This window comes from Pieris rapae, chromosome 19 (genome assembly GCF_905147795.1).
Source record: "Pieris rapae chromosome 19, ilPieRapa1.1, whole genome shotgun sequence".
Classification (NCBI taxonomy): domain Eukaryota; kingdom Metazoa; phylum Arthropoda; class Insecta; order Lepidoptera; family Pieridae; genus Pieris; species Pieris rapae.
Genome location: NC_059527.1, coordinates 1,487,278 through 1,511,014, shown reverse-complemented (window position 1 = coordinate 1,511,014; position 23,737 = coordinate 1,487,278). Strand labels below are relative to the sequence as shown.

Genomic DNA, 23,737 nt, shown 5'->3' with positions numbered 1-23,737 from the left:
AGTTTATTTAATCTGCGATATCAATATTTAAAATTGGACATTGACATAATACTATTATGAAATGTCATAAACATATGGGTCGGCCAAATTATTGACATTTCCGATTATTTTTCGTATTTTTCGCATATTCATAGTTTTCTTCGTCAAAACATTATTTAAATCCAGCCTTAATATGGATTTGGTGGATATGGATATAAGGCAGTGGGATGTAAACGACGTAAAGGAACAATTTGGTGACAGTTTAACACTATTACCACCTAACGATAACATTAAGGAATTGCAAACAATACTACGTGACAAGTAAGGTTATCTTGTTTAATTATTAATAACTTCTTGCCCTCTTTTTTTACTATTAAATCCTAATTCCTTTCACATTGTTTTGTCGCCCTAGTAGGAAACATTATTATGTTTGGAAGCACTGTTTCAAGTATGGTATCTTAAAATTAAAGGAACACGACCCGAAGTGACTTTAAATTTTATGCTGATCGTTTGATACGATTAGTGATTGAAGAAAGCCTCAACAAATTGCCATTTACTGATTGTGAAGTAGTGACACCCACTGGAGCACTTTACAAGGGACTAAAGTATGGTTCAGGAAATTGTGGAGTCTCAATTGTGAGATCTGGGGAAGCTATGGAACAGGTGTGTTGATGTTTTATTAATGAGTAAGTGTAAATATTAGTAAATAATATAGTTTTTTAATCAATCAATATTTGTGTAAAATGTGCAACAGCTGTGTTTGTGTTAATTTTGTTGTCAAAGAGCTTAACCCTGATGTAGGTAACTGGGATCTAAAAAAAATTAATGCATGTGTACTTAATTGTATAAACACATTTAGATTATTGATCACAGGCAGCAATTAGGTATAAAGTCTTGCACATGACTACATTTGTGGTGATTAAAGGTTTGTCTATATCTTTCAGAAATAAGTCATAAAAAGAAACTTTGACTTGATCTGATTATTACATAGATATCACAATATCACATCCCTGTGGAAATAGAGAAATAACTATTTTTTATTGAACCTATAAAACAAGGATTCTTAAATGTACACCAAAGACAATATTATCTTCTACTGCATTACTAATTAATAGATAATAATCTTTTTCTTGCAGGGCTTACGTGATTGCTGTAGATCAATTCGAATAGGTAAAATCTTGGTAGAAAGTGATAATGATACTCATGAAGCTCATGTTGTTTATGCCAAGTTTCCAGAGGATATAGCTCGAAGACAGGTGCTCCTTATGTATCCTATAATGTCTACTGGCAACACTGTTAAACAGGTCTGGTTTTTTTATAAATTCACATATTTTACCTAAATATATATAAATTAATGGCTTTGTGTTTCATAGCTATAGCATGAAGATCTATTTGGTCTGTATCAAAAGTGTTGTATTCACTTTTGACACAAATATCACCAGGTCATCTTTCATATAAATATTCAGAAGCTTCAAAGAAACTCAATGAGAAAATGACAAAAATCTATAACATTTGGCATAATATATCTACATATTATTTTGTAAGGGATGGGATTGTAAATAATAAGTAACAAGAATAATTTAAGAAATAAAATAGGGTTTGCTGATGTTTAGAATTGAAATGGGCTGGACATACCATAAGAAGATAAGATTGGTATATGGTAAGGAAAAATGAAGTATGATGGTGGAGCTCTTTGCCCATAGGCACACAGAATCGGTTATTGTTGAGTAAGAAAAACAACAACTATAATGTATATAATATTTTGTATTTCTGATATGCAGTTTTAAATAAATTAAATGGGACTGGATGAAACAGGTTACCTTAAATAAGTTGCTAACCGTCCGCGGCGGCCGACCTTTGAGGGCATTTTATTTGACCAAATGTTATTCTTCTACGAGAAAAGACTTAAATATTAAAATATATTTCAGGCAGTAAACGTCTTAACACAGCACGGTGTGAAAGAAGAACGTATAATACTTTCGAATCTCTTCTGTACGCCTGCAGCAGCTCAAGCAGTGGTCGATTACGTCCCAAAGATGAAGATACTCACCTCCGAATTGCACCCCGTTGCCCCAAACCATTTTGGTATGAAATACTTTGGAACTGACTGATATGAGGACGAAGAGGTATAAACTTTTTGCGATTAATATGGCGACTATTGGGCAAATGTTTTGTGTTTTAATAAATAGGGATTGTTTTCAATTCTTCATTGTTTTTGTGAATTATTCAGCAGCTCTTATACTAATCAAGTGACGTCATAAGTGATTTCATTCCATTACTATACGAACCTATAGGGGTAGAAAATTACAGAACAAAATATTTAACACTCATGTTTAATTCAAATGAAAAATTCTCAGCGTACTTAAAATTTATACGCCATTGCTTGTTGTTGTCATTTAGAAAGAAAACAAAACATTTGCCACAGTGATAACCTTATTCGTGTTTATACCATCTTAAATTAGATTTAGAAAATAAAAGTTCCTAATTTTAAGTCACAGTTTGTATAACTTTCTACTTACTTTTTAGTTTTACTGATGCAAACAAACAAAATGGACCTATATTATGATGTAGTTCATGTATTGTTTGTTGCTTTCTATCGCAATATAATTGCTTGAATGTTAATGTCTTGTGGTCATAAGTATTTTTGGCTAAGATCCCAGTAGTTGTCAGGTATTTAGATTATTTCTAAAATCATGTCATTACGATAAATAAAGTGTATATATATATACTATGTATGAATTTTGTACTAAAAAAATAAAACACTTCTAAAACATTATCTATTACGTGTCTCATATTGTATTAAGGTGTTCTAACTCTCTTTGATCACTAACTATCGCATTTTGAGAACTATCTGATGATAATAGAAGAATGTAATCAATATAAAGTTTCATATATAAAGCTATTATATTGTTATTTGTCGCTTTAAAGACCTAATCAAGTATTGTAAATAAATTGTATACGTATAATTAAATTGTTTGACGGGTCAATCTATGGACTGTTTTATGTATAAAATGTATTATTCTAATAAAATATAAAAACTAATGTATTCAAATATAATTGAGAGTTTGTATTTAACTCCGAATAATGGAGCTATCTTAAAAATTTGCTTCCGATGAAATGAGATCTCTGATATTAAGATACCTTCATTGAAATAAAATGTTGGTGTCACTGACTTAGTATAGAGTGGCTTATATAGATCAATATTCCAAAAGGGTTTAAACCACTGTTTCTTAACCTTTTCACCGCCATAATCTCTATGTAATAGAATAATTTTTATATTGAAAATTTAGTCGTTCACTTAAAAAACTTAAATTATATGTTATGGAAGACAACGTTAAGATTTTTTTACGAAACAGTTAATTTCCAAAAGATAATGAAAAACGGCGAGTCGATTTTCGAATTGCAGCCTGGGACGTGGGGACAGTGGTATAAACCAATGTCTCAAATGTATACCTACGTAATGTATAAAATAATTCGTAAGTTAAAGCTTGGGTGGTAACCCTACCTACAGCTAAAGAGGTATAACTAGATAAATTCAATACCTTTTACTAATCTATATACCACATTATAACTATACCGAAAATAGTCTAATGATCAATAATAATGACAGAAATATTTTGAGTTGTGTGTATTTGAACTTTTCTACGGCTCTTTCTAACATGAATTTGTGTTTAGTAGAACATTACAACTGTAACTAATAATATATAAGAAATATGTTATGTTAATTTAATTTATAAATGTAGTTACATCTTTTTTTTTAAGAAAATAAATATTAAAGTGTATTATTATTGTCTATTTTATTTATTAACTGTCAACTACTACTACAGTTGCAGGAGTCACCTGCCTTTGTACTTATAAAAGTATATAGAGATTAAAATTTCTTTCTAAATATTGGAGGACTACTGGGAGGGATACATCAGGACAAATATATGTACAATGTTTGGGATAAATAATAACAAACAATACAGTTACTTTTGATAATTTAATTTATTATATAATACAATCTATGGGTAGATAAATACAAGAATATTAGATCAGATCACACAGTTAAGCAAAATGTTTACACATAAATATAATCTTTCATCAACATGAATAATTTATCCCTTAACAATTAACTCTTAAAAAGTGTTCCCCCTGACTTTCATGGTCTCAATTCTTGGATGTTATCTTACACTAAACTAGAAAAATATGTAAAAATAGATTAACATTTACATTTAACACGACTCCTATTCGAGAACAAAAATATTATTTTATTAGTAAAAACTAGACATTGTCAACAATTTAGTGTTAGGAAGCTATTCTGGCGATGATCGCACATCACCCGATAAATAAATACTTAAATCGTATTACTTTGACGATCAAACTTACGCATAAACAACGACAAGCACTATTTCTTATATTCTAGTAATAAAAACTCGAAAACTACATACTTAGCACGAGATGTATAATTGTGTTGATAAATCATTACAATAACAACACAAAATATCCCTCAAATTGACTTAGATATGTTATTAAGGCATCGTGTGAATTGCACTAGGTATCAACTTAGGTACCTAAAGGACTAAATACGACAGCCAAAGCGAAATAATACGGCGATTAGCATATGTTCGATAAATACAATGTTAACAAGTTAAACAATCAAAATATATAAACATCTTAAATAAAAAGCAAAAATACTTTTGTGCATCCACTTTTTTTGTGATTTTTGGAGGGTTTTGTATAAAAATATGATCATTTCGCGTAACGAGACTTAGGGTTGACCTTACGGAAGCCGGTTTTAGTCAGATCAAAGAAGTCGCCGGGTATAGGTCTCGAATCGGACGCGATCCACTCTCGTGCGTTAGCGACTAGGGGCAGGACGGTATTGTCGCTGCACAACCACAAAAACACATCAGTTTTTGTTAGTACCACACGGCACACATTCGAACAGGCTGAAGGAAGAGTTCGCCAATTCCCGCGTGAAGTTAGTATTGTGCAATCGGATCTGTGATTTTCATTCGTTCAAATAGCAAACTCTATGGTAACCATAGATAAATTCAAATATCGAATATAGCACAGTAATTAATTTCATATTGGTTCTCTATGTCAGCCATAGATAAATTCGAATATATGAATACAATTTTGAACAGCTTGTGAAAACTGTGCTAACTTAAGATAAATTTAAATACCGAATGTAGCACAGTTGCGTATCTTATTTTAGTTGTTTGTGCTATTTACATAAAAAAATCAGTATCGAATACAATACACAATTGATTGTGGTCTGTGCCATACATAGATAAATTCAGTAGATTTGAATGCATGCATTAGTATCCCGGTCGTTGGTCGTCTATCGTTAGCGCGAGTGGTTGTAGTATTTACATGAGCTTCTGTTTGGCGCACTCTGGGCAGATTATGTCAGGTCCGTCGGTGATGAAGCCCTTGCCCACGAGAGAGGTCTTGCATTGTGCGCAGATGAAGCAATCGTTGTGCCAGTGTCGGTCCTCGAAGGAGATGAATCGGGTGCCGCCAATGCCTGAAATTTATGTACAAAAATAGAATAAATATTGCCACAGATCTCTTGAAAAAAGTAGAACTAATTCGTATCATCAAGCATAAGCAGTCTCATCATTCCTTCAGTAACGATTCATATCAACGTGAAGTATTTTGCAGACCATAACAATAGAAAAAATTAAAAGAATTAGCGCAAACCTTTTGGCTACTACTTTAACCTTTGGAACATGGAGTGCTTCTGTAAGGCAGACTTGTATCATAAAAGGCTTACCAGTGATAGGCTTGGTGCAAGATGTGCATCGCTTAGCGAAGAGTTCTCCAAAGCACTCAGCGCAGTATGGTTTCTCTTCCTTTGAAGTGAAGCGCTGTCCGGCCAAAGAAGTGTCACAGTTGGTGCAGGTGAAACACTCGCGGTGCCATGGCTCGTTCTTGTAGGTCACGCCACCTTGCGTTATGATCTGAAACAGGATGACATTATAACACGGGTGCTTTTGTCTGGGCCTCAGATTTCTGCATCTGTTCTGTGATCATTTCTAATAAACAACGGTATTCTGCACATAAAATAAAAAATGCCACAACTGCTGGCCTAACTTATAAATGAATAAAAATCAGAGGAGTTTGTATCTAGTTCATGATCATTTGTCAATCTAATAGGCGAGTAGGTGATCAGCCTCCTGTGCCTGAAACACGCCGTCAAATTTTTGGTTCTGAGGCATGTTAGTTTCCTCACCGTTCGAGCGACTGTTAAAAGCGATATTTTTGGACACCTTTTGAACCTATCAGAAAAGTAATATATTACAAGTTTATAGATAGTTTTTTAGTAGAATTTGCAATTTAAAGAAGGCACCTTAGCACTTAAAGAATGGTGGCAATTTTTGTAAAGATTCTTTGCCATTGTTTGGGTAATTGCAACGGACTGCTTGTACCCATTTTATTAATGAATATACTTTAAAGCTAACCTACTTATATACTATTTAATATTATATTTTACCAGAGACTTATATAATTAAGTTATTATTAATATTATTTTGTTATGTTACAGGAGGCAGACGAGGTGCCGACATGTCGTCGCTCATGGACAATACATGTCTATATTATTATTTTTTTAATTATTAAAAGTTCGGCAACGCACTCGCGAGGCCTCTAGCATCGAGAGTGTCCATGAGCGGCGCTATCACTTAACATCAGGGGAACCTCCTGCCCGTTTGTTCTAAAAAAAAAATACCTTGTTACACTTCACGCAGCGGGTAGCGAACTTGTCCTCGTAGCAACCAGCGCAGTAAATCTCCTGTTCACGCGGGATGAAGCTCTTGGTTCCGATGGGGTTCTTGCACACCACACAGCAGAAGCACTTCTCGTGCCACTGCCTAGTCTTGTACTCCATCTTCTTTGTTCCTGTTTAATTAAAATGCTTGTTAATCATTGGTCAAGGAACATTTTTTATAAAAGGTTAATTAGATATAAATACGTGAAAATACTCAGAACAAAAAATTATCCGACCGAGTATTGTAATCTATTAAATCTAAATCGTAATTAAACTGTCTCAATGATACCAATGATATACCTTTTAAGGGACAAACTGGAACGTAAAGACGCGTAAAGCATAAAGAATTTCACCTTAAATATCCATTAAATTAATTCAATTAAAATTTCAACAATTTCATAATTGTCGGGTAACCTTTAAGATTCGTTGCAACTGGAATTACATCATAGTCTGAGTCGTAATTAACACGTCGAATTCAGACAAGGCGATAAAATTCCGTCGGCCAAGGGCCTGCATTAAATATTTATTGACTTTTAAGCAAGGTTTCATGGCAACACCAAAAAAAGGTTTTGGAATTCTGTTTTTATATTTATTAAATGTCAAAGTGCCCTAAATGACAAAAGAAATTAATAAGGTAGTAAGTAATTGGCATGGAAGAAGTTTCGTATATGTACGCATTTTAATTAACAAGTAGGTCGATCTGCGTCGGTATAATGTTATGTTTAAACCATTGGCTATTATGTAGAGTATGCGAGTAGATTTATATATAAATTAACTTCATTAAGTAAATTTATGTAGGTTACGTCAAGTTATGTATAGGAAGGGCCGTCAAGAGAGATGGGCCTATACTCTATAACAGAGAAAAATATAAACAAAGAAAAAAATATTATCTTATAAACTTTTAAGTGCCACTAGGTGTACTTTGCCGGCCTTTAGGGGAGGAGTACGCTCGGATTTTGAATAGTTGGAGGTCGTATCTCGCAGAGAAGGCCCCCACCGGTAGTCGATACCAAAGTTCACTAGTTCGCAAAAGAAAATACCTCGTGAAACAGACTATGAAAGATTTCCAGTCATCAAGGTAACAATGTTACAATAACAATAAATAAACTAAAATGACGGGACACACGGCAAGAGGAACAGAAAAGTGGAGCAAAAATATATTCAACTGGTGCCCAAGCAAATGAAAAAGAGAGAGACCACTTAGAAGGTGGATAGACCACATTAAAGCCCAGAGACCAGACCAGGAGGTGGTAGATGGCAGAGAGTGGCACAGTGCAGACGAATCGCGGGATTTGGAGGAGGCCTTTGCTTAAAAAAGAGCACACATACACTAGAAGAGGATTAAAATGGAAATGTGTTTAAATGCAAATGTATCTGAATTATTATTCTATATTTTTATTGGTGTCCGCCATTAAACACAATTGGTCACATCACCTTCACATGTAATAATTAATTGGCTTTGGATACGTAATTGGGTCAACTTAGGTCAGTGGCGGATTTATAGTTTTTCAAGGTATCTGTGAAATTTTTGCCGCTCTTGCCTCTGCAATTGTCCTATGATTTTTTTAGTATTCAACAATTTCGTTGCACGTAAAATAGTTATTGGTTTGATTCTGAGCACAATTTAATCCATCCAGTTCACAGCCCACCAGTAGGTTGACATATATAGGTTGATAGGGGGAAGAGGGAAGAAGGAAATATAGTTTCTACAATTTCGCTGTTTTTACTCATACACTGTGTGAGCTGAAAGCGCAGAGGTCGATTAGGAGGTGAGTGGTTGGGCAAAATTTGTTGCAGACTTCTATCTGTAAAACATCAGAAAGCATTCATGCCGAATGTTTTGAGTTTCTATGAAAAATGATGATAAAACTTCCCGCTTTAAAAATCTGCGGCCCTAGGCCCTACTCAGCCTGCTTGTAAATCCGCCACTGTGTTAGGCAAGGTTTTATACTTCGTCCTTAATGTTTTGTATTATATCATCGTTTTAATTGCATTGACATCCAATGATGGCCGACGACGTGCAACTATCATTCCTGAGGTGGTAGATTCCATCAACGTCTGTGCCCCCATGAACTTTCTGACTATGTGCACGAACGTTGAAGGTAACTTCGTCAGGAAACTGGCTTGCCTTAGACGCAAAAAGTCGGCGGCGTGTGTCAGGTAGGAGGCTGATCACCTACTTGCCTTTTTTGACAAATAATCATGAAACCGATACAAAAATCTGTTCTGTAAAAGTGCGACTGTTTTTTTTATATTTTACTGATATTCATCTAAAGTACATAGTTCTATATAGAAAAGGAGATTAATGGAATAAAAAGAGATATTATTATTAAATTGAATGTTTTATAATTATTGATTCAAAAATGGTGAGTATGAGAGACATCTTAAAGTTCGATTACTAATACTGTAGCTCATAAAGCTGTTTGTAGCTTTTAAAGCTGTTTATAGCTTTCATATAGGAAATAACATAAAACCGTCAATGAAACATTTCATGAATTCCGTCACGATAACATGTAAATTGCATTGTTTGAAGGCTGTCCTTGGTTGAATGTACTGATAATATGTGAGCAATGCACGCGACATGCATAATTTTCAAGGTTCACTAAACTGTTTTGGGTATATGGGTACTACGCTTAAGATTTCTGTATCTGTTTTATGATCAATATAAGGCAAGTAGGTGATCAGCATCCTGTGCCTAATACACATCGTCGACTTTTCGTGAATCGAAACCGGCTTCGTCACGATGTGTTTCTTCACCGTTCGAGCGAATGTTAAATTCGTACATAGAAAGAAAGTTCACAGCGAACCTGCGCCCTCAGAGATGAGACTCACATGCTGAAGCCACTCTATACGTTCTTAGTGAAACAAATAAGCATGATTCCTTTCCAAAATTGTACCATTTTGGAATTGTGTAATTCCATGGAACATAAAATCATGTTTATTTGTTAAACAATAACTTATTTTGAGGGGTTGAAGTTTCGGTAACTCAACATTGTTAGTAAAAAATCATACTGGGATGGTCCACTATCCACCGGGCTTGCTATTTTAGAGGCATAAAGTTTCCCCTATCGGGCTTTTTTTTTTGTAGAACAGAGCGGGTGGGGGGAGGGGGGCAAACAGACAGGAGCTCTTTTTTTGAAGGACCCTAAGTCTCATTGGTTTGGAAATACAGACAAAACAGCCTTAAAAAACGCTCAGTTGTGAAACGACGTATGTCCAGGTGATACGGGTGAGATGATGAAACTACGCCTCAAATAGATTTCACGAGTTTTGAAGTGTGATTGCCAAAGTTTCAACAAATGTTTTCCATTATAAAGTTGTGTCTGAGTTGCGCATTCAATCAATTCAGCACTGATGGAAAAACTTCGGTACAAATATTTGATAGGAGTTATATCCGATTACGTTCGTGTCTGTCGTGTTTCTAATATTAATCCATTAAAGTTTGATGGGTTTTCAATATCGTTATGTATTCCAGATATGTTTCGTTTCGTTTTATACGTTCGTTTTTAGAAAGATATATACAGTAATATGAAAAATAATTGTACATATATACTCTCAAACCTGCCCCGCTTCGGATTTTGGACTTGAACCCGGATCTACCCCTGCTAGTCAGTGAGGTAGCAAAGCTCTATTAACTATAACCATCTACCCTCCTGTATCTAACTAAATGTGGACGGTATGCGTTGTTAGTATATTTTAGTAACGTATCTTAGTAATTTATTAAAATAAAGTTTTAGTAAATACGAATTTATTGTGATTCAAAATGTAAACCAAAGATTGTGAATGGAAGGCCGGGTATGCGCGCCCTTTGTCAATGTGAGTGTGTCAATGGTCGGCGGTATCATAATATATAAAATATGTTTACTATGGAACAAAGATACAGATATCACTTATTCCACTTAACATCAGATGAGCCTTCCGCCGGTTTTCTCATGTTACATAAAAAAAGAATCTTCACGAAGACGTAACTATGCTAATGTTACATGGAACCCCTGGAATTTCTTGACCATTCGTTAACATATAGGCCCCTGATAAAACCTCCTTAAACATGTACCTAACTAGAGAAATATTCTGTATAAGTCTATTGTGGATACTGCTGGCGTACAAAATTTGCACATTTTAGGAAGAGAAAGTCTGCTCCGACGTCGCTTACTGGGGCAAGGAAACTTGAAACTCAATAGACATAAAACAAGATTTTTGATAAATTGGATTTCCGTTACTAAATACAATTTTGATCCAAGTCATTGCTAAGACGCGACGACTTTGATTCAGGGCTTATGGCTTTTTGGTGTACCTTCAAATATTGTATTATTTTTATATGAAGTGAAGGTGAATGAAAATTTTTTTCCATTCATTATTATTACTATCTAGGTGTAGTTGATTAATATATCAATTAATTATAATGTTTAATATCTTATTACTATGAATTAAGGCTTGATTTATCGAATACACCTACACGATAAACAACTATATTCAAAGTATGCAGAGCGAAGTACCGATATTTTGAAGGCCGTCGACGTGGGCTGGATGATGTCAGTGTGTAGGTCGCCATTGACAACTCAACAATCTTTAGTCTTAAGAAATGTTTACCCTATCACTGTCCTATACTATTTTAATATTTAACGGTGTACTAAAGTGAGTTTAATTCGATTAAATCTTATATAATGGCTAAACAATTTTCCACTTATGAAAATATGTTCTTTCACTAATGACCGAATGAATGACACAAATGTGGGGCTTATTATGGAAATAACGTTAGGGAGTGGACAAGTATTGTGCCTGCAAAAGAGTACTGGCACACACTTCACGAGACTAACGGCCAACTATCTATGTTTTTATGAGGGAGGCAAACGGGCTGAAGGCTCATCTGTTGTTAAGTGGACCGCCCATGGACCCACACATAACTAGAAGGCCACTTGCCTTTTAAGAATTGGTACGCTAATTTCTTTACGAACTTAAGCGGAATTAGTTCGGAAATACTTCACATTCAAACCACTAGATGGCACTAGGCAGCTGGTTCCACATGGTGGTGTCGCGTCTTAAGCTCTCAGGAATAATGGAGAGGCACCAAAATAATTTGTTTTTATTTGTTTACAGTTCGCACTTCCACTTATAATATATTCAGTTATAAAGTATCAGACTTATTCGTACGTATTACGTAAAGAATTATGATTTCATTTAACCGTGTTATGTGTTTCTTATCAAACATATTGTTTGGAAACAATGCAATATCGCATATTTCACTATTAAATAGCGTTACAATCAAGACGTCCACTTCCATTTGTTATGACATATTTTAAACAGTAATTTTAAAAAAATCTAGTTAGTGTAAAGTTTCATATAGCTGTAAATCATATTCTGGCTTCAATAGCAAATGTCCACGACATTTATAGCTTAAATAATATTAAAATACATGCTTATTTAAAGAAGCACGACGAATGACACAACATAAGCTTATAATTATCTTTACATACATAAATGTTTTAAATAATTTTAATGCAATAATATATAGGAACGAAGGTAAGTAAATTTATGTAGCTATGCAATCAGCTCTTTAGAGAATGGCTTAGATAAGGGTACAAGTTATTAATTAGTATTAGAAAGTGTGTCGAGCTTTGGAGAAAGTTGAACAAGATCTATTTATGATTGAATTAATGTCCTTCCAGCAATGTGCGAATACTACATATATATAATCCAATCTAAAGTGTATAGCCAGGGATCGCACCTCAGGGATGAAGCCACTAGGCCAACACTGCTCATTAAGAAAGCAATACGTAAATTTGTAGCTGACAATGCCAAGTTATAAGACAGGAACATAAATGTATGACCAATTGTAGACATGACCAAGATCTGTCAGGGTTGAGGTGAACGAGATTGTGATACCATATAAAGTTTATATTGAGATCGGAAGTTCGAATTTTCAATTGGTTCCCAGACATTGCGATAAATCTATGGCGCAGAAACCCAGGAAGTTAAATTTGATAGTAAATAGACCAAACAAATGCAGTCTGAAAATTGCATAGACTATACAGGCTTATTTTGAAAGGTGGCAGACCTAAATCTGTCAAACCACATTGTCTCTATGTTTGACAGTTTGCTATAAATTCTAATACAGACAATACTGTCGGCCATAATTAACTATCTTTATATAAATAAATCACGTGTCACGTTGTTTGTCCGGGATGGACTCCTAAACTAACGAACCGATATCAATCAAATTTGCACACCGTTTGTTGTGCAGTTTGATCTAGCTTAAAATATAGGATAGCTTACATCTCAATTTATACCCGCAATATTATTTTATTGCAAATATTTGTTTATTATTTTATAAAATTCTAACAGATGGCGCTGTGTTAAAAGTACCAACGTTTCAAGTAAGCTATCTACCTTTCACATAATAAAATCCTTTGAATAGTTAACTACTATGTAATATAACAAAAACCTTAGCCATAGCAACGCTTGGCCGAGTCTGCTAGTTTAATATAAAGAATTAAAGGATCCATCTATTAATAACAGTATAAATCCATTAATATTTAAAATAACGCGTTAACCTTCACCTCTTGCGGTGACTAATAAATTCCAATGCACTATTAAGGTAACTTGGACATAAGGAAACAACTTTTAAAAATTGGCCCTTGCATTTCCGAGTTCTATGTGAATGTTTGGTAGAAATGTGTTTTTAAACGTGATACAAATGTTTTCTTAAACCAATTCTTTATCGGATCTATGTATTCATTAAGATTTTTTCAATTACAGCAACGGCCTTATCGCAAGCAATCTCTCCCAGGCAACCCTAGTTGTAAGAAATACGTAGTAACATGCAAAAAATTCAAAACTAAATTATAGTCGTGAAAGAAATCGCACGAAAGCGATAAGGCCGCCAGTTGTCTGCCAGTTGTCCGCCTTTTCATTTAATAATGTTCAATTTTTAATATTGTAATGTGTTAATCAATAAATAAATAAAATACAAATGTCAAACTTGTTTAAAATGTTCTAGTTAAAAATGGAATATAAAACTTCCTCTGCAAAACACGAAATTTGTATAATCACGCAAAGTAGCTATAAACTCATGAATTCAGTTTATTGAACCCGCCGAAACAATAGCTTGCAAATCTGCTGCTAGCATTTCAATATATAGAAATACACATATAGATCAAAGTTCCTCAATTATAGTTTTTGTGTTACTCTTTATAATATTTTTCCTACCATAAGAAATGTGTATAAAAATTACACAAAGATTTAGATGTGATTTTAAGCGGAAATTACTTCTTACACGTTTTCTTACCGTAATGTATTCAGAGCTTTTGCTTGATTTGTGGACTCAGTTTCCGCACACAGACTCTGAATAGATCCGTTGTAGGTATTTAGAGCTTCTCAGTCGAGTAAAATATTTATTTATATATAAATAAGAACGCATCACGAAACGATAAATTTGTATTTTTTTTTATTTTTTAAACAGAACATTTGATTTCAAATTTGCTTTTCTATAAAAAACAAACACAGTAACACGATATTGTCAAACAAAACGTTTGACGTCACTAATGTGAACAAAGATTTGCTCATAAGTGACCGTGAAGTATTTAAATAAGTAATAAGGTAGCTAAGTACACAACTTAACGTATGAACACATTTATTTATGTAATGTAGAATATAATATCATTCACACCAAGACTAGAAGCTATACTAATTCTTAATTTAAACAAAAATCTACGTACTATAAAGTATTATAAACTATAACGGAAATAAACTGTATTAATTTATATCCTTCTTAGTATAACGGTGTCGTGTAAAAATTGTATTATAAGTCCAAATCAATAAATGAAAACAGAAGAACCGTTTTAATAAATAAAAGTTATTAATCCCTTAAATTACTAACTAGGTAATCTAACGAATTTAATTCAACACAACTGTCATTTCAATGACATCAGTCATCCCATGTCAATTGACAAATGCCGTAAAGCGCGCGAAATGACTTTATAATTCGAAATTTAAAACAAATCATTGTAAAATTGTGTGAATTTTATCCAATATACTACTAATTTATTATATATTTGTATGATTCGCGTATTTATACAATAATTCGTAATTCAATATAAAAGCGACGAACTGTGTGCCTCTAATGAATTGGGCATAATTTGGTCTGTACGTCACCCGAACTTCACATTAGCTACACACCCCTAATGTCTCTGAGAGCCTGGTGCCTACGATTCAATTTCAGAGGATCAAATTACATTCATTAAGCCGTTTACAAAGGGATAGTCCTATTTTCTATGAAATAAGGTCTATTTTATATTTGATTGTAACTTTAGTCCTTGTTTCGGAATTGGGATTTCAACGGGTTTGTTATTTTGATGAGGTAAAATACTAGGTTTATTTATAAGTATTTTTTTTGGGTATTTTTTTTAAATACTGCTTACTATCTACTCGTACATCGTTAATATTACTGGATAACTCTTATATAGTTCCTTTTTATATGAAATAATATACAAAAAAATGCCAAATGCAAATTGGCCATAACCAACTAGCCATTATCTTTTACAGGTTAATAAACTAAAATACAGAAAAAGAAAAATGTTGTTTTTCACATTATTATGCAAAATGCATCGTAAATTCTGTGCAATTACACTTTACGACTATTTTCCTTCTCGTGTAAGATTTATGGTAATACGTTTCTGCAGAAAATGTTTCTTTATCAGTATAGCGATATGAGATTTTAAAGACCCTTACGACAAAATCGGTATAATTACTGTATTAAATAAATCAGTATCTCCTTTTCTCACAGCGTAAATATAATTTGGCAGAACGAGACATAAATTCTATGACTTTCGAATATCAATTAATAGTTCAAAGAAAAGAGTTTCTATTTCAATATTTTTATGTCTCAAATAGAATTTTAGTTACATCTGGCAGTTAGGAATATGTACTTTAATGGCCCTTCAACGGTCAATAAAAATTGTAATAGTTTTATGTTTCAGGATAGTTTAAAATCAATTTATTTTTAAATATAGATTTTTTTTTAACATTGACTGTCAATTGTTTTTTTTAAAACCACATTCAAGGTACAAATCAATATTTTAACATAGCTATTCGTAATTTAAAGTTTTTGTATGGATTCGTAAAACCGTAAAACGCATGACACGTCAAAATCTACTGTTACTAAGTAAATGTTTACGTTTCACAGAGTATAAATACGACAGATATAAAACCAATTAGTGTTATTTTAGTAACGCAAGATTTAAATAAGGATCTTAACCACAGTTAACGCAGATTTAATGAACAACCCAATTTCAAAAATAATTTAGAGTGGATATGTGTTATTCAAAACAATAAAATTTCTCACGTGGAAACTTTTCCATTGTTATTTGATAGGTATCAGAATTTAGAATCTACTTTCTACAATGACTTATTGACGTATTAAAATTAAATATGTCTATACCTAATTTTATAATATAAATATATTTCTGTTATCTGTATCTGTTTTTTCCGTCACAATTATTTTGCTCTGTATTTTATTTCCCTAAGTCTCACCTAAAAGATTTCAACGTGTTCTAAATTTAAACAAAATCATACAAAAGTAAAAACACCTGCAATAGTTTTCCGTGGATCGCCCAGCAAACAGCGATCCCTCATGGCACAACAGAATTTTTTGTTCTCCCTCTCAGCCGTCGCATTCGGCAGGAACATGGATAAAATGGCAACATCCTCGTTACTCTCCCTCGCCCTACGTATTCTGTCTTGCCCTACTGTTTTCGTTGTCAGATGCAGCCGAGATTTGAAGTCATCACTTAACACGTCCGCCGACATTTTAAATGCACAGATGCGCGCGAAAGTTTTACGGAACGCGGTGACGACTCGTGTAGGCTTTACGGCTCGCGGTGAGGTACTGATGTTGACTAGCGAGCGAGGCTGTTGATTGAGCTTAATTGATCCTACGATAAGTCTCTAAGTACAAGGAAGTCGGTTTATTAATTGATGAATTAAAGCCGATAGCTTAAACGGTTCCCAATGTAGGTAAATCATGTTTTAAAGCCGATAACATTTTATCTAATAATTTACTAATATTAATTTACTTAGCGAATAAACAGTGTTAAAGTGCGAATAATTGTGGTTTATTTGTTTATTAATATGAAATAATAACATATATATGTCTCAAATTGCGTTACTAATAAAGGTAACCTATCGAATTAAATTAAAAATTTTAACTGTCATTTCAATGACATCAGTCATCCCGTGACAATTGACAATTCTATAAAGCGCGCGAATTATAGGAATAATTCTAAATTTAAAATGAATAATAATTGTTAAAATGTGTAATTAACATTTTTATCCGAAAGTAGCTACCAATTTCATATACGATTCACATATTCATACAAAATTTCATACTTCAAAAGCAAAAAGACGCGTAAATGTGTGTAATGAATTGGGGAAGTAGTAGGTATGTAGAATAGATAACGTCCGTGTAAAACACATTGACAAATTTGAGTCATGGATATAAATGATAGAAACCCATTATATATTAAAATAATATGACGAGATTAATATAAGTGTCACGATTAAATCGGCTGCTAAATTAACGGCACAGATGTTCTTGAGATGAGCAATAAATTATATGACGTCATTGCGATTGTCTATTGTTATAAAGTCTGAATTCTAATTGGCACCTTTATACGCATATAGTGTTAAAAGGGGGATGCTTTTTGTTTGAAACGCAACGATTGTCAAACCAAGTTACATTTTTATTCCAAAAGATACTTAAAACGGTTATGAAAATCGACCTTGGCTTAGGGTAAGATTCAGACATAGTATGTCAAAATCCTATACGCTTTTGACATACGGGACTCATGCTTACTCTTGTCTATAACTCTTGTAAGGCGTTCATCATCAGCTAAAGAAAAATATATCTATATTTTTTTATTATTAGCTAAAACCAGTAAAGTATCGATCATTTTTACATTTTTAAAACCCACGCGATGACTCAATCACTTGAAATACCATCATTGTAAGATTCATATTAGGCGTGGTCAGTTGATCTTTTCAAGTACCTATAAACTAGAAACACTCTAACAAAACATCTATACAATAGTATTTTTTGTATCACCATCGACAAATAGTAAATTTCATAATAGGACATCAATCAAACTCGTTAAGGCAAATTTTCTACTGTGATAAAAATATGGCGATGCATAAGCTTCCGTCTAGACCGGATGTAGAATTCTATCTGAAGCTTACTTTACGAAACTTGAACCAACCCTAAGTACTACGTCACAGGTTTTATTTCATAAAAAAAAAAAAAGACGAAAATGACGTTTTCACAATAACTGAAAGTGAATTCAAATTAGGAACACAATAATGTTGTTACTTCGTTACATGGCAATAAAACGCTTTTAGAATTAATTTAATCTGTGGACAAACATTACGCAAGTAGCATCATTAACGACTTACCAGATTTGGCGAAAATTTCTCGGAAATATTTTAAACTTAATAACTTCTTGGTGGCTTAATGGTGTGTCTCTCATGCATGAGGTTGTAATTTACCTATGGCCTTTTCGTGTTAACAGTTACTTGTGAAAGAAAACACGGTGAGAAAAAACTTAAGACTTCAAAAGTCAACGCATCAAACATTTATCTTTTAAAAAGACAATTTATCACGAAACAGATAACAGTAGGTATCTGGGGCCAAGATCAAGGGTAGTATCGGTTATAACTTATTAATAATAAGCCTGAGCTTATTAATAATAAATTAATTAAAAATCTCGTCTATACATAATTTAATGACAGAATGACGCTAATAAAGGTGTGTTCTATCTACATTATGAAATAAAACAAACATTTGCAGAAATAATATTAATTTCGTGACACAAGTGTTATTTGTAATCGAAATGACTAAATTGTACACCTGCAATTTATGTAAAACAAATTTTATAAATGGAAATTAAGATTTCACTGCAAGCACTATTGATAAATATCATTATATACGTCACATAAAATAGTATATTTTAGTAGTTTAGTAGTTAAGTAGTCTTGCCTCGTACCGATGTCAGTTTCTCTCAATATAATTTAAATGAATTAATACTAGACAAAATAAAAAAAGCCAAGAAAGATGTAATCAAATCAAATGTTCTTTTAGTTGCTTGTGTTGGATTTTTAACCTAATTTAAAGTTCGAACCATTAATCCTTCAACAACCTAGACTGTAATTAAACTTGTTATGATATATAGAGAGAAATAAATTATTTCTCTCTTAATATTTTCGTCAAGAACTACTTTTTAATCATAACGTACGTTAACCATTTACATTTCAATTCATATACTGTATATAGCAAAAGAAATAATGTTCTCCGTAGTACCTATTCATCTCTCATTAATTACTACTATTCGTCAATATAGACATAATAATTTACCAAAAACAACAGTAATGTAACTGTTCGGAGTAACGGACTAACGTCCTGTATAATTTATTTGCTTATTAGGTAATTGTGTCGATTTAAAACATGTACTATGTAGTCGATTAAAATGTAATTAGTAAATAAATAAAAATTATTTAGATATTTATTAACACGACTTTCATCAAGTGCATTCATAAATTTATTATAATTTTGAGTTTAAGTCTCTAAATTTATAATTTCTGAACATCCATAGTAGAAGTGTATTTAAAATAATGCACTAATTTGTCTATATTTTGAAAGTAGTTATATACTGCAAAGGATACCGTTATAACCAGCGTATTTTTGTTAACTAAGTCAGAAAATATAATGGATCTTTTACATTTGCAAGCGATGCAAAATTATTATCCCAGTCTTATTACCATTTAAAACAAAACACTCGCGTGGCAATAGTTTTTATAAGCTGTATATGTCGATGACATCATACAAGGGAGGCCCCAAACTATCCAATTAGTAACTCAATTTCAATCATGTGAACATTACTATGGCATCGTTCGCGTGGTAATGTTTTTCCTTTGTTTTCCTCTATAGTATTTGACTGTATATTAAATAAAATATGAAATAGGTTCATAGAAATACTAACAATTAAACATCTTTATAACGCCGAAGAGTGCGCGCTATAACAAGAACTACAGCGCCAATTAAGTAGCGAATTCAATATTAAGTTCTTATCGGTCGCAAGGTGACATCGGAAATTGAAACATTTACTTCAAAATTGCATATAAAACGTCTCAATTTATGTAACTTACAGAGTACGGGCGCCAGTTTCAAATTAACTTAGAGTTTGAGATTGCGTTGCATAACTCAAACATAATTTACTAATCAGAAACATGTCTTAAACATACAAAACTTCCGTATATGTTTTAAAAAATTAGGCGAACAAAATAAGTGGATTCAATTTTAGCTTTATATTAAGATTATGTTGCGCATGCCCAAGCGAGGCTGCGACAATGACAGTCAGTTTTTTTATGAAATTACCTTAAGAACTCCTTATCTAGTCTAGCCAGGGTAACTGAGTGCCCTTATACGGCATGCGTCAGCGATACAAAGATTTATGGACGCTCCGCTTGGCGAACATGGTGCAAGACCAAACATCGCAAAATTATCTTTAATTAATTGTGATATGTATGACATTATTATGACATTGATTGATGCTTGACATTATTTGTGAAGACTGTGTTGGCCTGCCTCAGATCAAACCTGAGGTTATAGGTTTGAGCCCCGGCTGTGCACCACCGGAATTTTCTCTTTATGTGCGCGCTTAATGTTTGTTAAAGGAATACACTATTGATTGGAGGCCAAGAAGGGTTTACTACGACTGTTAAGATGGAGATTGTGATAAAAAAATCGCAGATGCGTTACTAAATAAAGTTAATAAATAATATATAAATTACAAGTAGTAAACTGGGACGTACACCATCTAAACAATTCCGTTCCCTATTTATAAAAAAAAATCTTTAAATAACATTAGAATTCCAGTTGTTATACATTCTTGCGGTCAGTGTATCATGAAATGAGTCAAGCAATATGGCATATGTTACAAATCAGTAAGTTTAAAACGTATTCATGTGCCACATCATGCCATATAAAGGTGTCAATCGTTTAAAATAGGTATATAAATGTTGTTAAATAAGGACGCGGAGTGATTTTCAATTTTCATTAACACAAACAATAATTAATGATAATCGTATGCTGGGGTTAATGAGCATAAATTAAATAACTTAGATGAAATCTGATGTAATACTATATTTATATTATTTATTTTTAGGTGTAATACTACTGAATTATATTATTGGGTGGGTCTCAAATATCTGTAGCTGTTTCATGATATGGCAATCTAATAGGCAACTGGGTGATCAGCCTCCTGTGCCTGATAGCTGACTTTTTGGGTCTCAGGCAAGACGGTTTCCTTGCGATGTTTTCTACACCGTTCGAGCGAATGCTAAATTGCATTATGTTAAAGAACGTCCTCAAATGTCAAACCTTCGACCTCAAGAATGAGTCGCACGCTGAAGTCAGAAATCCAACACAACATAGAATGAATAGTGAACATTGCGAACGACCTTTGAACTTAGTTTGAACTCAACTGCTTTTAAAGCTCTCATATGCATTTGTGAACATAATTACTAGTCCTCGACGTTTCTGCGAAGTACCTGAACGGCGTAATTTTAAAGGCTGTTTTTTTATGAGTTTCGTGCTTAAGTACGGCATGTTAAATGTGGCATTTATGTAGTAATTATGTTTAAAATGTATAGCATTGCAGTAGGCAAAAGAGATTCACTTCTGAAGTTTATAGTTAATGCTTTTATTACGTATATGTTTACATGAAAGGCGAAATGATTTTAAGAGGGGTACAGAATAAAGAGATTCATAGATAAAGAGATAATGTATCTGCACTTTATATATTAAGTTTCAATCTACTTTGTACCCACATACCCACGAATATATAAGCTATTGCATTCTTGTAATTCTTGTTTCATTATATCATTGACTTTTTCAAAATTAATCTGTTTTAGATTTTATCCTACGATTTAGCTTTTTAATACGTTTTTATATCTTAAAATAAAAATTTATTATATGTTAGCTTTCATATAACTAGGTCTCTACTGTCTGAGATAGGAAAATATTAAATTAACTGCTGACCACCACTGGTGAAGTCAGGGGAAAATATTACATGTGTAAACCATGAGGCACGTCGAAACACGACATTTTATAAAAGAAGCACAGTCTAGTAAAAGCTAAAAGTACTTCTGTACAAACCAGAAGTTGCCGTTTCTTTCCTTTTCTTTTCTTATCTTTGATTGTGTAAAAAAAAACTTGGCGATTAAAAATAGTGGCGGAGAGTTTATTGCCAGTTATTCTCTTCCGTTCTACGCCCTTGATTTGAGAACTGGCAGTAAATGTAAAATTAAATTCATTTAATATTTCTTTTTTTTGACGTTCATAAGTGTACATTATGTTACCTATATGAATAAATTAATTTTGACTTTTGACTTTTATAAAGAAGTACCTATTTGCCTAAAACTAGCCGTCAGGTTTTTGGGTCTAAGGCATGCCGGTGTCCTCAAGAAGTTTTTACAGTACGAATGAGTGTTTAATGCGTACCACCTCAGGGATAACTATGCGCTGATGCCACTAGACCAATACTGCGAGTTAGATAGAGTCTAGAGAAAAATGAAACTTACCAGCACGGAACACCTCCCCGCAACCATCGCAGCGACTGGCAAACTGAGCGTCGTAGCAGTTTCCACAGTAGATCTTATCGTGCTTGGAGCCGAACTGCTTGTCTACGAGAGACACGCGGCACTTGGCGCAGAGGAAGCAGGCCTCATGCCAGTGCTTGTCCTTGTATGACAGGTCCTGGAGAAAAGAACAGATTTATTGTAGCAGAGAAAATGCGCAATACGATGGCTGTATGGCAAAGGCTTTCGAGGTTACAAAATATAGTGTTAAGACCAAGCCAAAGTGGGGTTTGGGGCAATCATTTTTGGGACCGTCTGGAACCTGAAGACACCTTAATGTCTGATTCAAGGACCGTTCAGTAGCTAATTAAAAATATAGATGGAAGAACATTTTAAACACTTTGTTATATTTAAGAACGACTTTTTTAAAAGGTTTCCAAGAGTACAGTCATCCTAATTTATGGTCAGAACGACCTTCATATAAATAGAAATTAATTTGCCAAGACCCATAAAAGTATGCAATCTTTATTGTTTTCATATAAGTCTCTATGGAAATACAAAAACAGCGTAGGATGTAAACGTTTCACATTCGATCGTTTGTATTTGTTTAACGCCTACGTACGACATTATCAGATACGTTATTTAAATAGAATTACGCTAGATTTCGTTTAAATTTAATTGTTTTTTTAAAACACGTGTCTTCATTAAGACATGGAACATTACGATCTAACTAATAACCTAATTTACTAATAACATAAATTAGTGTAGTAAGCCTGCGAGTGTATGTATGTTCCATTAGCATTAATCCGAATGGATATATTGACAAGTATAAAATTGCCAATCTGATGTACACACATAAAACATTTGTTTATTCTAATTAATCGGGCTATAGTCGTCTATAGTTGTCTAAACTACTATTGTATCGCTGTAACAAGTGTTTCAGAAAATAATTCTATTTAACGTCAGTTCGTTTTAAATACTTAATCTTCGCCCGATGTTATGATGTATGTTCGTTTGAAAATAAAAGCTCGTGCGTGGGCGCATACACTAGAACTATATTATGGCAGCGCCATTGCAACTTTGTTGTCGTATTATGGTGGCTGTACACACTCGGCGAGAGCCTCTCGAGAGAGTCTCGACCGAGAGGACCGAGAGAAGAGCGCAGCCTGTACACACTCGTTACGTTATTTATATTTAAAACACCGTTAACAATGGACGTGGAAACCGCTGCTTTTCCTTTATCTTTTTAAGTGATTGAACGAGTGTGTACAGGTCGCTCTCGTTTTACTCGCGAGACCCTTTGACTCGTGCGCAAAAAACCGACAGGCGACCGAGAGAGGCGAGACCGACTGCGAGGAAGCGAGGCGAGACGAGAGCTCT

General features: G+C 33.5%; 2 protein-coding genes across 9 annotated transcripts in view; one reads left to right on the top strand and one right to left on the bottom strand.

The window, feature by feature from the left end:
* The first annotated feature begins 89 nt into the window (after nucleotides 1–89).
* On the top strand, nucleotides 90–3,767 carry LOC110993513 (uracil phosphoribosyltransferase homolog). The gene is made up of 4 exons (XM_022259800.2): nucleotides 90–300; nucleotides 450–642; nucleotides 1,116–1,283; nucleotides 1,908–3,767. Exons 1-4 carry the CDS (start codon nucleotides 173–175, stop codon nucleotides 2,088–2,090), a joined length of 672 nt encoding a protein of 223 aa, XP_022115492.1. The 5' UTR covers nucleotides 90–172; the 3' UTR covers nucleotides 2,091–3,767.
* Nucleotides 3,768–3,947: 180 nt separating this feature from the next.
* Nucleotides 3,948–23,737, bottom strand: part of LOC110993521 (four and a half LIM domains protein 2) — a 123,110-nt gene continuing 103,320 nt past the window's right edge. For 7 of the 8 annotated variants that reach the window (XM_045632458.1, XM_022259811.2, XM_022259815.2 and 4 more), the window contains 4 exons: nucleotides 22,361–22,535; nucleotides 6,695–6,864; nucleotides 5,741–5,927; nucleotides 3,948–5,491 (listed from right to left, as the gene is read on the bottom strand). In XM_045632458.1, coding sequence (XP_045488414.1) covers nucleotides 5,334–5,491; nucleotides 5,741–5,927; nucleotides 6,695–6,864; nucleotides 22,361–22,535 — 690 coding nt within the window. In that variant the 3' untranslated portion in view covers nucleotides 3,948–5,333. Of the gene's footprint in view, nucleotides 5,492–5,740; nucleotides 5,928–6,694; nucleotides 6,865–16,317; nucleotides 16,618–22,360; nucleotides 22,536–23,737 lie in introns of those variants that run through there. The other variant, XM_022259816.2, reaches the window with a different exon arrangement.